Consider the following 12,749-nt stretch of genomic DNA (forward strand, 5'->3'; position numbering starts at 1 on the left):
ACAAAGATTATGATGGTATTTTCCAAAGTGGTCTATATGGAATAAAGTGCTGAGTTACTGCACTACCACACGTACGCGATACGTGCTTATTTTTTCTAAAGATGACACGGTCTTTTTCTTTCTGATGTTTCGTCGTATCAACGTGTGGGCCAAAGGGGCTCTGCTGTTATGACTTCTGGGTGACCTCTTAAATGGTGTTAATGAAACCCGACTTGAAAAAAATTGACTGGTACGCTGCAGTTCAATACCACCCAACTCAGTCCGTTCTGTTTTTGAGTAACACGTACCACAGGCAACCCAGTGTACGCTCATCGAGCGTCTAATTTTATTTTTTTCGTTTTTTGTTTCCGTGTCGGTAAAAGTCTTGCCTGTCACTCCCCTGCTAAGTAGTGTCTTTGTGCATAGAATCTTCTGCGCGTATTTTCTTAGGATCGAGAGGGTAGTGGGAAATGCGTAGATTTCTCTGGTGGACACAGTAGAATGATTAACTTAACCGACAATGGCGTCGAAAAGTCATGTAACGCGAATGGCGTTTTAGTGGATCTTTAAACAAAATATACCCTTATGGAGCTCAATAATGGAAAGTCAATTGGATACTGAACAAGACAGGCGCTGAAAAAAAATCTGGAATCTTAAAAGGGACGAGTAATGGACTTCGACAACAATCTGTCGCCCGTCGAGCCGTAATCAAAGTGAGCTGTAGTTCTAATATTATACAAGTGTGGTGTTTTGTACAACACTGAAATCAAGTGGAAAATTCTCTAGTAACTTATTGGTTTAACAAAGACAGAGACTTGGATCTGTGATCTGTTGTTTGTACTCAATTATGCACAGTCTTCTGGTAACAATTGGAAATTTCATTAATTCTTGTTGGTCAAAAATTATTTGAAAGTAAGCTTGTTGCCCATTTTTGCTTGACACGGAGTGTAATTTGACCCGGTTGAGTTTCTTGTCTTCACGCACGTAATGAAATAGGGTTGTATGCCTCTTATAACAAATATGTTGCTTGTTTCAAAAAATATTTCGCTGGAAAAGGTGGGCTTTACGAATTCATCATGTTGTGTAATATGCGAGCTTAGCTGGATAGTTTTTATGGCAATAGTAAAGCATTTTCGTGTCAAAATAAGGTAAGCGTCTTTCTGTTGTGTTAACTTAATTAAATAAAAATATACCATGCGGCGTAAACTTGATTTCCACTCTCAAAATTACCTCCAGAACCTACTTTTTGCATAGAAAAAGCTTCTTGATCGCCCGAACTTCCCCTAGTATGCATAATATCCACTTGGCCTTTTGACATCCCATTGAAAAAAACTCGTAAAATATTCGCGGATCGGTCGATTTCTCTGAAATTTGAAAGGATGATTGCTAACGAATAGAGAAAGATTTTCACAATAACTAAAAATCCCTGTGTTAAGCATTAGAATTCGACGAAGAGGTACATGCGACTAAATTTGTTGCGTGCGTTGCTATTTTTGTGATTTGATTGTTGTGAAAATATTAAATTATGAAAAAATATCTACGGATAGAGTGTTAAAAAATCTTTATTTTTAGCGGTTATTTGAACATAAAAGATGCAACACTTGACGAGAAATAGTATTTTTGCTAATACAATGTATTTGAAAGAAGAAAAATTTCGCGGGAATCGCGGTGAATTTGCATAAGTGCGTTGAAATGTGATACGCGAGGAGACAGGAATTTTATTTCTCTGACAAATGATTTTGTCATTGTAGTGTAAGATAAAATTTATTTGGGAAGCCAACAATATTTCTTTAACTTCCTGGTTAATCCAATTTATTGCTACGACTTGCTAGTGTGAAGATTGTTTACATGAAACAAACGCTTTTTGCGAATTTTGAGTGTCATGAAATTACATCATTTGCGTGACAATATATCCCTTTACTCTAACACAAAAACATTGAGATAGTAACAAACTTCATATTTACTTAACCATTTCTTCTGCTTTTGTGCTTGTCAGCATTGTGATTTGCGATAATTCGCAAGTCTGTTTTTGTATCTCATGCATGTTTAGATTTTCAATTGCATGGCCACTCAACCTCTTGATTGTGTAAATAGTTCACCCCGAAGTCAAAATAGATACGTTTCTCAGGAACCCGACAAAGAAGGCTTCCTGACCCGACAGATGAAATCTAAATATTCAGTTAAATATTACAACAAAATTAAAACACCAACGACGGAAGTTTCTTGGCTAAAAAGTACGTTGTTTTACTCTGAAAACGACAAACGATTAACATTCTTTCCCGTAGTTCATTCAGTTGACACAAGGTGATCACGTTGTATCACGTTGTGATACCTTTATGGTTGCCTAGCACGAGATCAATTTCTTCCTTTTGACAAAACTTCCGTTTATTCAGAAATTTTCGTGTTTTTAGGATCGATTGTCATTAATCTTTCGATGAGCATTCGATTCAGAGTTAAATAGGCGCCTATGGACCCGTCGCGGAACGGATAAAAGTTCACTGTTTCTTTGTAAAAACTGTTGGAACCGTTCCAGTTTTTGTCGGGCGCGTGCCATTTTTCCTCTGTCGTGTGTACGCCCCTTTAGTGTGTGCAATAAACGTTTGCTTGGTGCAACTGCAAGACATGCTGGAAAACGTCCGTCAGAGCAATTTGCAGTTAGTTTTTCGTAGACTATTTATTTAAAGAAGAAACGAGTGAATTTTACTCAAGAGCGTGTTTTGTTATCTTTAAGCTGAATTTATTACCAAAGCTTAAAAAACTAAAAGACCTCAAAATGGGACAGGACATTACAAAATAATTAAACGTGTGAGCCAAAGGGCCTCTGCTGGCGCGACATGTGGGTGACCCCTCAAATGGTCTTAATGACGCCCCACTTGAAAAAATTAACTGGAACGCTGCAGTTCAATACCACCCAATTCAGTGACTTCTTTTTTTGTGTAATGCGTACCACAAGCAACCCAGTGTAAGCGTTTTGGAGCTTCTAGTTGCACATGCTTTGTGACACCGATTGTGTGCACGCAATTGAAATAGGAAGGGTTTTGTGCCTCTCACAGCAAGGGGACAGCAATTGTTAGAGTTATTTTCATAGAGTTATGTCGTAGAGTTAGAGTTAAGTTTCCAAAATCCTGAATTCATGATTTGGATTACCAAAATTCTGAATTCACTATTTTGGACTGCCAAAATCCTGAATTCAAGATTTTGGACTGCCAAACTCCTGAATTCAGGTCTGTTGGAAGCGTGCTTGAGTTTCAACAAAATGAGCCCCAAAATCGGCAAAAAATTGTGACGCTGATGAATAATAAAGTAACTACTATTCCCAAAACGGGTTAATTACCTGGTGATAAATAACCTCGTCTTGGAGAGTAAATTTTTGACTTTGCCGAAACAATGGTCAACCTCAAGAGTTGGGCGATTGTGATCTTTGTGTTGAATTCGCACATTTCTTGTCAAACTTTATAGCACTTGAAAGAAAAGAAAACTAACAAAAAAAAATCCGGTATCTTGCCATCATTTGACACAGATGCTTCACTGTTTCGCGAGTAAACACGCCGCGGTAACTTGATCACGGCGCCCGCTAAATTCGATGTAACTTTCGATTTTGCTATTTACTCGGTACAGCCAAAAGTACAATAACAAAATTCAACTTAGCAAAAATCTCCCAAAATGTTTTTCGCTGATGGTAACTTTTTATATTCGTGGTTCAAAATTAATGTTGTTTTCACGTCGTAAATTTTGTTACTGATGGCAAAATATTTTATTCTCGATCGACCGTCCTAAAAACGTCCTTCTGCTCTTCCTAAAAACTGTGTATCAATATTAATTTACTTTTGCATCAATATTTGTTTTGCATAAAGCAAGCTCATTAAGTCTGTACCCGGCTTGGTTCGCATTTGATAGCGTTAAAATAGAATTTTCAGTGTTATGCTTCTGTTACAGAGTGGTATGTTTTTTAGGTAGCCCATCCAGATACTAACCCGGCCGGACGCACACATGGTTCATATGGGATAGAAATCGAGCACTTCACATTACACTCTATTCAGTTAACTCTGGTTAAAAATATAAGTGCTACACGGCCAACCTTTGTATAAACGTAACCTTTCCTTGTCAAAAACAACTGTTTAACTTCGTAAGAAACACTTGAAAGTACTGGTGAAATGATACTGATGATGAACAATTTCACAATTTCTCTGAACGTTGAAATTATCGTTTACTGTTAGACCTACATATTACGCAAAGACAACTTGAATCTCCTGGAAGACAAAACGCAGCTCAGTTGACAATATGGAATAAAGCGCTGTGTTACTTCAGTACCACACGTAAGCAATGCGTGTCTATTTTTTCTAAAGATGACAGGAATTTCTTCTTTCTGACAAATGATTAATAGGCCGGTAGCCAGGTTTTTAACCTCAGAAAAGGATTTGTTTCGTCGTATGAACGTGTGAACCAAAGGGCCTCTGCTGGTACGACTTCTGGGAGACCCCTTAAATGGTCTTAATAACCCCCGACTTGAAAAAAATTGCCTGGAACGCTGCAGTTTAAGACGAAATCTGATAGAAAATCGAGCAATTTCAGTTTTCAGAGGACAAAAATCTGGTACCAGAATAATTTTAAGTATTTCACAGTCCTTTTTACATTTCCTGAAAGCTAAAGATATAAATATTTACCTGAAATAACACCGAAAACAATTTCCCATGGGAACGAGAAAAATTAATTTTCAACGTTCAGAGAAATTGTGAAATTGTTCATCATCAGTTTCATTTCACCAGTACTTTCAAGTGTTTCTTACGAAGTTAAACAGTTGTTTTTGACGTTTGGTGTTGCTAGAAATGATCTTTTTTCAGAAGATATTTAAAACAGTCGTACAGAAGTTTGCAATAAGATGTTTATAATCTTGGTACTAGGTTTTTGTCCACTTGTTACTCGAGCTTCTGGTGGATTCCGTCTTAATACCACCCAACTCAGTCCCTTCGTACCCACAGGCAACCCAGTGTACGCTCATGAAGCGTCTAGTTTATTTTTTTCACTCAAGAATCTCAAGGTTTAATACGTTTGTCAGTTTGATAGCATCGCGATTTTTCCGCGAAAATTTTTTGGCTTGGATAAATCACACTATTTTTCCCGGAAAATTATTTAACGGTAATTTCGTGACCTTTCTGATGTTAGTTGGTCTTGGTTTTAGTTAGCTACCAAAATTTCAAATTCAAGTTCTTTTACCATCTCAGTAACTTTCAGTCTACAAAGAATTTTCATCTAAAATGAAGTTTGCTTCTACGCGTCAGGGATTTATATTTTAAATTTCTGCAAAATTTCGGCATTGATTAAACATCTCGATCTTGACATGCCAAAAATACGCATATCCCGTCTATTGGCACATGTCAAAGTATAAAGTTACCTTGCCTAAAAACTCATTCTGATGTCGTTTTACTTCAACTAGTTATCAAAATAAGTTTGTTTGCGCATCTCAGCAACTTTCAATATGCCAGCCCGCGAAATTTACCTCTACCTATGAGAAATTTACATTCAGCAAAACAAAACGAATGGTCAATTGATATATGCACATCGCGTCGGCAAGTTTCGGAGAGAAAGTTGCCTTTGATGACAACTGATGAGATTTCTACAAATGTTTCGAAATTCGAAAATATCAGACTTCTTACTGGAATATCAACATGAACGCTCATTGGAGAGGTTTTATGGGCATTTTGACTCCAAAGGCTGCTTTTTCCGCGCAATTCCTACCGGCTTCCCCAACAGGTTTGCCAATCAAATTATCATGCGATTGTCGAAATTTTGCCGTCAATTCTCTAAAATTTCTCTTTTCATAAGGAAAATTACGAAAGAAAAAGGCAACAAGTAGGCCGCAAACAGAATAACTGTAAAATGGACATCAATTGTTCAAAATGAATAAAGACCTCATTAGTTTAGTGATTCACGCACGCGATCTTACACTCACTCACTCACTCACTCAGACAGACAACCCCGATGACATTGTGCATTACGGGCTAGCCCGTAAGCACAAAAATTACCCTGCAGAGCGATCGTATTTCGAAAGCGATTTAAGGGCCCGCCCACACTAATCCGTTTCCGAAAACCTCCGTTTTTATATGACCGTCCACACTAAAATGATCGAAAACGGGCGTTTTCAAAAACGGAGGTCCACGAAAACGGAGGTTTTCGAATGCGCTTTGAAAGTGGAGAAATTTGAAAACGGAGGTCTATCGTTCTAGTGTGGACGGCGAAAACGGAGATTTTCGAATACGCTTGACGTCTAATCGTGAGCATGCCTCACTTTTGGCGCCAAAACGTACTGATAGTTTTGCTGTCGCTATTGAAGCACGTGCACTAGGACAAAGAAATCGTCCGAGCGTAGCCTGGTAACAAAAACGCATCTTGAGATCTCCGTTTTCAGTCGCTAGAGTGGACGCAGATCTTTTTATCCGTTTTCAGGGACCCGGAGGTTTTCGAAAACGTATTAGTGTGGACGGGTCCAATGCCTCGCTTATCTTGGACGAGGAAAATGAAAGAGCGCTGGGGCGAGCTAAAAATTCGATGATGGGTTAAAAAAAAAAGCAAGATGGGAGGCTGGAGGGGAGGAGAAAAATACGCCGTTTTTTCGTCCCCGGTCCTAACTGCCTCTCGTCCACTTGCCCAAATTCTCTCCTCGTTGCGCTTCCAATATGGACACCTTTCCACTAAACTTCGGCGAAAACCACTTAAAGCGAGCGTTAATGCCTGATCTGCGTACGATTAAGGTTTGGAGTAGCTTGTACTAGGTAAAATCCACGAGCCACGATTCCCAACCTCGTTCCCAGGACCTCTCCCTTGGCTTCTATCCCGGCTACGTAGCATTATCGATCGAGGTAGCGGAAAACTGTGGCTTTTGCACTGTGATTTCTCTCTTATTATCCAAGCTACGTGTTCCGGCACTGTCACTGACCACACCTACACTGCGCAATGTAAAGAAATCACATTTGTTCAAATTTCAGTTTTTAATTACTTTTATCCCCTCGAATCTTTTTTTCAGGAAATGATTTTTATTTATGCTACTGTTGCGGTAAGTGTGATATTACCGAACTTTACACAAGATAATCCACTTTTACTGGAAAATATTTGGCCAATGAAAGGCTGTTAAATGAAAATATCAGGACTTCTTTATATGATGCCTTGAACGTAACATTTTATGAAATTCATCACCTAGTAACTAAATACTATACTGCATTTTCGTGTTTCGAATAGCTGCTCAACACTTGTTTTAAATGTTACTAATCTCCTCCTCCATACATCGCTTCATGCCAATGGACAGGGGCAGCTCCGGCTTCACATCTTCCCACATATCCTTGAGAGCTTTTACTGTGTTAATCTCGTTCTTGCGCAGGATCGACAGAACTTCCTTAACTTTTCCTTGGTCATTCCATTTGTGCTTCATTTTTAGACGGGCAAAGAACTGCTCCAATTTCTCCACACCGCTACTAGCACCTAAGGACGACGAGATCACTACGATTAAGTGTGTTGGTTCATATTTGAGCTTCAAGATGAGACTGATATTCTGATCCACATAAATTGAGGCTTAAATCACACCTCAAAGATACTCAAAGTGCTCTTTGTCTAAATTCATTATAGGCGACAAACAGCCCCTCTTTTGCACCTTCCGTCTGACTTAGAGAATGAGAGGCTGCTGTTAGTAGTCTAAATCACTCACGAGAAAAAATAAGTCATTTGCGCGGTCAATACCAAATATGCTTTTCAAGGAATTCATGCACGTGATTTTCGAATTGGTTTCATAAGTCTATTATCTTTATCTATAGTTAACTCTGCGTCGTTCCTGGCGCATGTGTGCCTCAATAAGTAAACCAGAATGTTTACGCCAAACTCATTCTCGTTCCATGTAGGCGAGATTAATTGGACACGAACTCTTGGTCCTTCTGCACAATCTCAGAAATTTTCAAAACAAAGATGGTTGCCAGTGCTGAACTCTAATTTTGATTGCATGTAGTCTGGAACCGGCCAGAGACCGTTACTCTTTGCATCATCCAAAGTATCGCAGCCTCTGGGGTACGGATGCGGTCGTCGACACAATTCTGAGGATTACACTTACCTCCAGCTTCAACATTTCTTTCCATCTGATTTTTCTCTCTTTGCTTCCGAATTTGTATGAAGCTCTCAGCTGACATCAGAGAATATTCCAATACATCAAGAGCAGTTCGCTCCGCAGTCAACGACGTTTCTTTCTGCTTGTCTGTGTAATTTGCAATAAAGTAGGTTCTCTGACTTGCACTGCCAATCGCCTTCGATGCGTGATCGAAAGCATCTTCTTTCTGGTCCTCGCCTTTTATCTTGTCCAAGTAGGTTATCACTGTCACTGGAGAGTAACCTAAGAAGGAAATCGAAACCATGTTATGTTTAAGGAAAACTCAGGCAGAGCTAGAATTATGCTAACGAGCGCTTTCTCACTCATGGCCCTGGTTGAGTGTTGTAGCTTTTCCTTTTCTTCGCTTCGTGGTTGACTCTAGTTAGATGTTCAAAAACCCTTACTACTGTTTACTGCACAATCTTTCTCCGTGTTTAGGCTACCTCAATCCGTTGATTTATTTTCAATAGCGTTTTTTAACTAAAAACGCCGCATAACGCTCAAAGTCGCCCAGACTCATTATGCGTCTCTTTGTATAAAAACGGGCGATAAGTTGATCCCGTCACACAGTCACAGTCACTAACCCAGCCAGTTATTATGTACTAACCAAAAAGGCCGAGAATCTCGTGCCTTATCCAGATAAACTACAAAATCTAACCATTTGCAGATGTCGTTACCAAGCCATCACTTAACTACTCAGATCATTAAGGATCCTATTGGATTGCCGGATTTGAAGTAACGCGATCCCTCAATCAACCAGTAGACAGTGAAAAGCCGGTCGATTGACAAGGTTAATAAAAGGCATAGAAAATTTTCCCCTTACCTTCCTCTCTAAAGTGGTTTCGAATCTTCTTTAACTTATCCATGTAATCTTTCAAACGAGGATCATTGGCTTTCACCACAAATAGCACAGCATGAGCAAACTTTGCGAGCTCTGCAGTTTTCCTTAAGGGCTGTTGTTTTGCGTCTCCACCTTTCTCCTGCTCGTATTCCCGTTTGATTTCCTCACCTGGGCGTATTCTTAGAGAGAAAGAAAGGAGTAAAAACCCATTTAGAAATATGCTGGGTTACCCGAGAACTAGGACTAAGCCCTGGCTAAAACATCAACATTATCGTCCGTCATTGCGTTGTTCAATTCAACCCGGGTCAGTTGATCTTAACTAGAAACCCATCATTAAAACCTATATGTTGTCATGGAATTTAAAATAGAGTCTGAGCTTTAGATTCTAGGACGAGAACGACTAAGAGTACGAGATTTTCTCATACAACAACAGTGCGCGCGCAAACCAGCCTCATTTTGGCGGGAAAACGTGATACCGTCATTTTAGTACGAGGTTTTGCAAAAATGTCGTCGTGTCAAAACAAGTCAACAACACGGTAGCAGTTTTGGCATTTTTCGATCTGCAAAAAGGCTCAGCTACCAGTAGTAAGAATACCTGAGCAACCTACACTGCTAACAAAGTGTAAGATTAATCGTCCGGGTTATGAATCTTCTACGTATTTTCGCTAAAAATGGGCAGTCAAATCTCGTACTCGTCCTCGTCCTCGTCCTAGAATCGAAAGCTCTCTAATAGCTGGACAGGGGCAAACAAGGGCTTATCTTGGCTCATTCAAACGCAGCCGTTGAATAATTGGTCGCTCTTTCGGCTCGCATGAGCTCTGCAAGTCAATACCCAACACACGAAAAGAGAAAGCGGGAGCTGAATGGTCCAGAGAATTTTGGACGAAAAAACAAAGCAGGACGAATTTCAATTCGGGACGATCGAAGCTTATGAATAGCTTCATTTGATGAATATAATTTTGTAGATAAAAAAAGGATATTCTTAAATACCTTCCTGTCATGATGTTGAGACATTCATCGAACAGCTTTTCGTCGCATTGAAAAAAGCCTCTGGTATCAACAATTCTCACATGCTCATGAACAGCGTATTCCTCGAGGTAAATAGTGCCCTCTTTTCCTGTTCCTTGCTCAAACGCTGAGGGATTTCGTTTGAGCGCTTGTTGAACGGTAGCTTATACAAATAATGAACAAGAGTACATGTATTAACTGTAATAACAAAGGTTAGCATATACTTTTGGAAGAAACTCGAGTGATGCATTAGAACCGAATAAAGATTTCACTTGAATTTCCTTAAAATAATACTGCCAGGCAGTCTATTATCTTTTGTTAGTCATTCTTCCTTAATGAGTTAAAGGTCTTTTACTTTTGAATTTATGTGCATTCGAGCTATTGCAGCAGTGCCTGAAGGTCGCTCACAAAACTAAAACAAGCCGAAAACATTTCACCCATCCTTTCTCGTGAATAGCCCTTATGTAAAAAATATTCGTACGCAACCGTCGATTATCTAAAGTCTTAAAGACTTCTCGCAGAGGATGCTACGAGAGAGAGAGAGAAAAAACAATGTTTTTTCTTCAATTAATAAAGATCCCCAAAATTGATCTCACAAAATTTACAGAGACTCGAGTGATGCATTAGAACCCATTTCAATTGAGTGTCGAGAGTGATGATTGGCTCGAAAATCTCGCGACACTTTTTCCACATCGCGACTTGAACACGCGCATAGGGTCTCTCTTATTTCCTTCTCCTGGAGACAGAGACCTGAAAACGAGATCAGTGACTGTACCAAATAATAAATATAATTCGTAATGAAAAGGAATAGAGCAAGTTTCAATCGAGTGTGGTAAAACCAAAACTTACTTTACCCAATCAAGAAGGAAGGAGACAATCCAATAAACAATCAAAACCTCGAAGTAATTACACGCAGCCGACACAAAGCGCGGGAAAATGTGCATGCGCGAGCCACGATTGGTTTTGCTTTCACTTCTGATTGGTTGAAAAAGCGGCGCGAGAACTTTGAACCAATCACTGAGTGAAGAATTTGAGTGAAGTAATGCAAAACCAAAGCAATTCGCTAATTACTTTCGACACTCAATTGAAAACCGCTCTAAAAAGAAAAAAAGTCGTAATAAAATCAACCACAGAAGGTATCACAATCAATTCTAGATAAGTAAAAGCGGACTTGAATTTCACTTATTCTGGAATTATCTTAATATCATTGGGTAGAGAGTATCAAAATTTACTAACCTGATAAGCAAGGGATCGAAGCCCATTTATAAAATAATTAGAATAGTACGCGCAGTCTCATTGGTCAATAGCTGTGTTTAGATGAGAGTATGTTGATACAGCTGTGACATTACATGAGTTTTGATTGGTTATGTGTTTTCAGACGTGCATTTTGAGTGGCTGGTAGGTAATATGAGCGGGTATCAAGAAATTCTTTTCAATCAAGAAGTAAAAAAAAAACAGCATTTTCCTTCATTTGTCGAATTGTGTTTGAGAAGTAATTTATAAAAGCAATACAGGACTTTTTTCCGTGTTTACACAGCCTCATCTAAACACTTGGGGAGATGGGATAATTATCCACAGTTATGTTAACCCTCGGCTGCTTTCGGATTTTCAGAAGTGTCTCAAATTCTCCCAACTCTCCCTCGTGTTTAGATGAGGCTATGTAAATACGGACAAAGTCCTCTATTGCTTAAACCATGTGATATTTGCACAAATACTCACGTGATACTTCATGTTGTGTGGGCTCACTTAACAACAGCGGAACTACTGTAAACGAATGCGCGCGACACAGCCGGCTCAAGTCACGGTTAGCAAAACATAACATGGAGCACTCGGTTTGAAAAGTGCCGTCCATGGTTGTGGACAGCGGTTGGATCAAAGTGAATTTCGACTCATGACAGAGGTCACTTTTCCTGTAATCATCAGCCCAGCAAAGGCAAAAAGAGACGAGACCTCTGCTTGAAGGGAAAACTTTTCATATCAAAAAAATAAATGTTTGGACTTAGTCTTATGGACGTGCAATTTAAAGAGTATAAATTCGTTTTATTATACTGTAATAAGTTACTATGGATACTCTGCTTACCAACAAAGCTGGTCTTTCCAGAGCCTGTAGGTCCTATCAGGGCGATACGCACCAAATCAATATCACTCACATCGAGATCTCGGAAGCTTTCTTTCTTGATCCTCGGTCGCTCCTTAAAGTCGTAACTGATCAAGGCCTTTTGAAGTTCCAGAAATTCCTTCTCCTCTTTCATCTTTTTCTCCTCTTCTTCTCGTTTGCGTTTTTGTTCATCCAGTCTTTTTCTTTCGCTTTCGTCCTCACACCTCGCCCGTTGCTGCGCGTCCAGTAGCGCTTGTTCACGTTGTTTCGCTAACTGATTCTCTAGATCCCTTACTCTTTTCTCATTCTCTTCTCTCGCCTGTCTCTCACCCTCTGAACCGGCATTTCGATCTGTGTTATCCACTGTTTTATGAACCTGTAAAAAAAAACCTCTTGCTGTAAAGTCAAAAACTGTGAATTCCAAAGGAAGCATTGCAATTAATGCCACCTTGAACTGTTTTTTTATGAGAGCCTTTCGGCTGGTACAACGGGAATTTTTTTTGTTTCAATGATTTTAGAACAAATGAAATTTTATGTATTTCAACTGCGGAATGGGAAAAAATGAAAGTTAGAAAGATGAGCAACCTATGCAGTTGCAAAGGACTGGGCCCGAAAAAATCCAGGCTTGAATGGGATTAGCCTGAAGCCGCCTTTTAGCTGAAACTCATGTGCAACGGCCCTGCAAAAAAAGTGTCAGC

General features: G+C 39.4%; 1 protein-coding gene across 1 annotated transcript in view; it reads right to left on the reverse strand.

Annotated features, from left to right (window-relative positions):
* Positions 1–6,946: 6,946 nt before the first annotated feature.
* LOC138029959 (interferon-induced protein 44-like) overlaps positions 6,947–12,749 on the reverse strand; it is an 8,118-nt gene continuing 2,315 nt past the window's right edge. Inside the window, exons 2-6 of the mRNA XM_068877801.1 lie at positions 12,034–12,427; positions 9,936–10,116; positions 8,928–9,124; positions 8,072–8,347; positions 6,947–7,452 (exon numbers count right to left, since the gene is read on the reverse strand). Coding sequence (XP_068733902.1) covers positions 7,229–7,452; positions 8,072–8,347; positions 8,928–9,124; positions 9,936–10,116; positions 12,034–12,427 — 1,272 coding nt within the window. The 3' untranslated portion in view covers positions 6,947–7,228. The remainder of the gene's footprint in view (positions 7,453–8,071; positions 8,348–8,927; positions 9,125–9,935; positions 10,117–12,033; positions 12,428–12,749) is intronic.

Source organism: Montipora capricornis, chromosome 13 (assembly GCF_036669925.1).
Source record: "Montipora capricornis isolate CH-2021 chromosome 13, ASM3666992v2, whole genome shotgun sequence".
NCBI lineage: Eukaryota > Metazoa > Cnidaria > Anthozoa > Scleractinia > Acroporidae > Montipora > Montipora capricornis.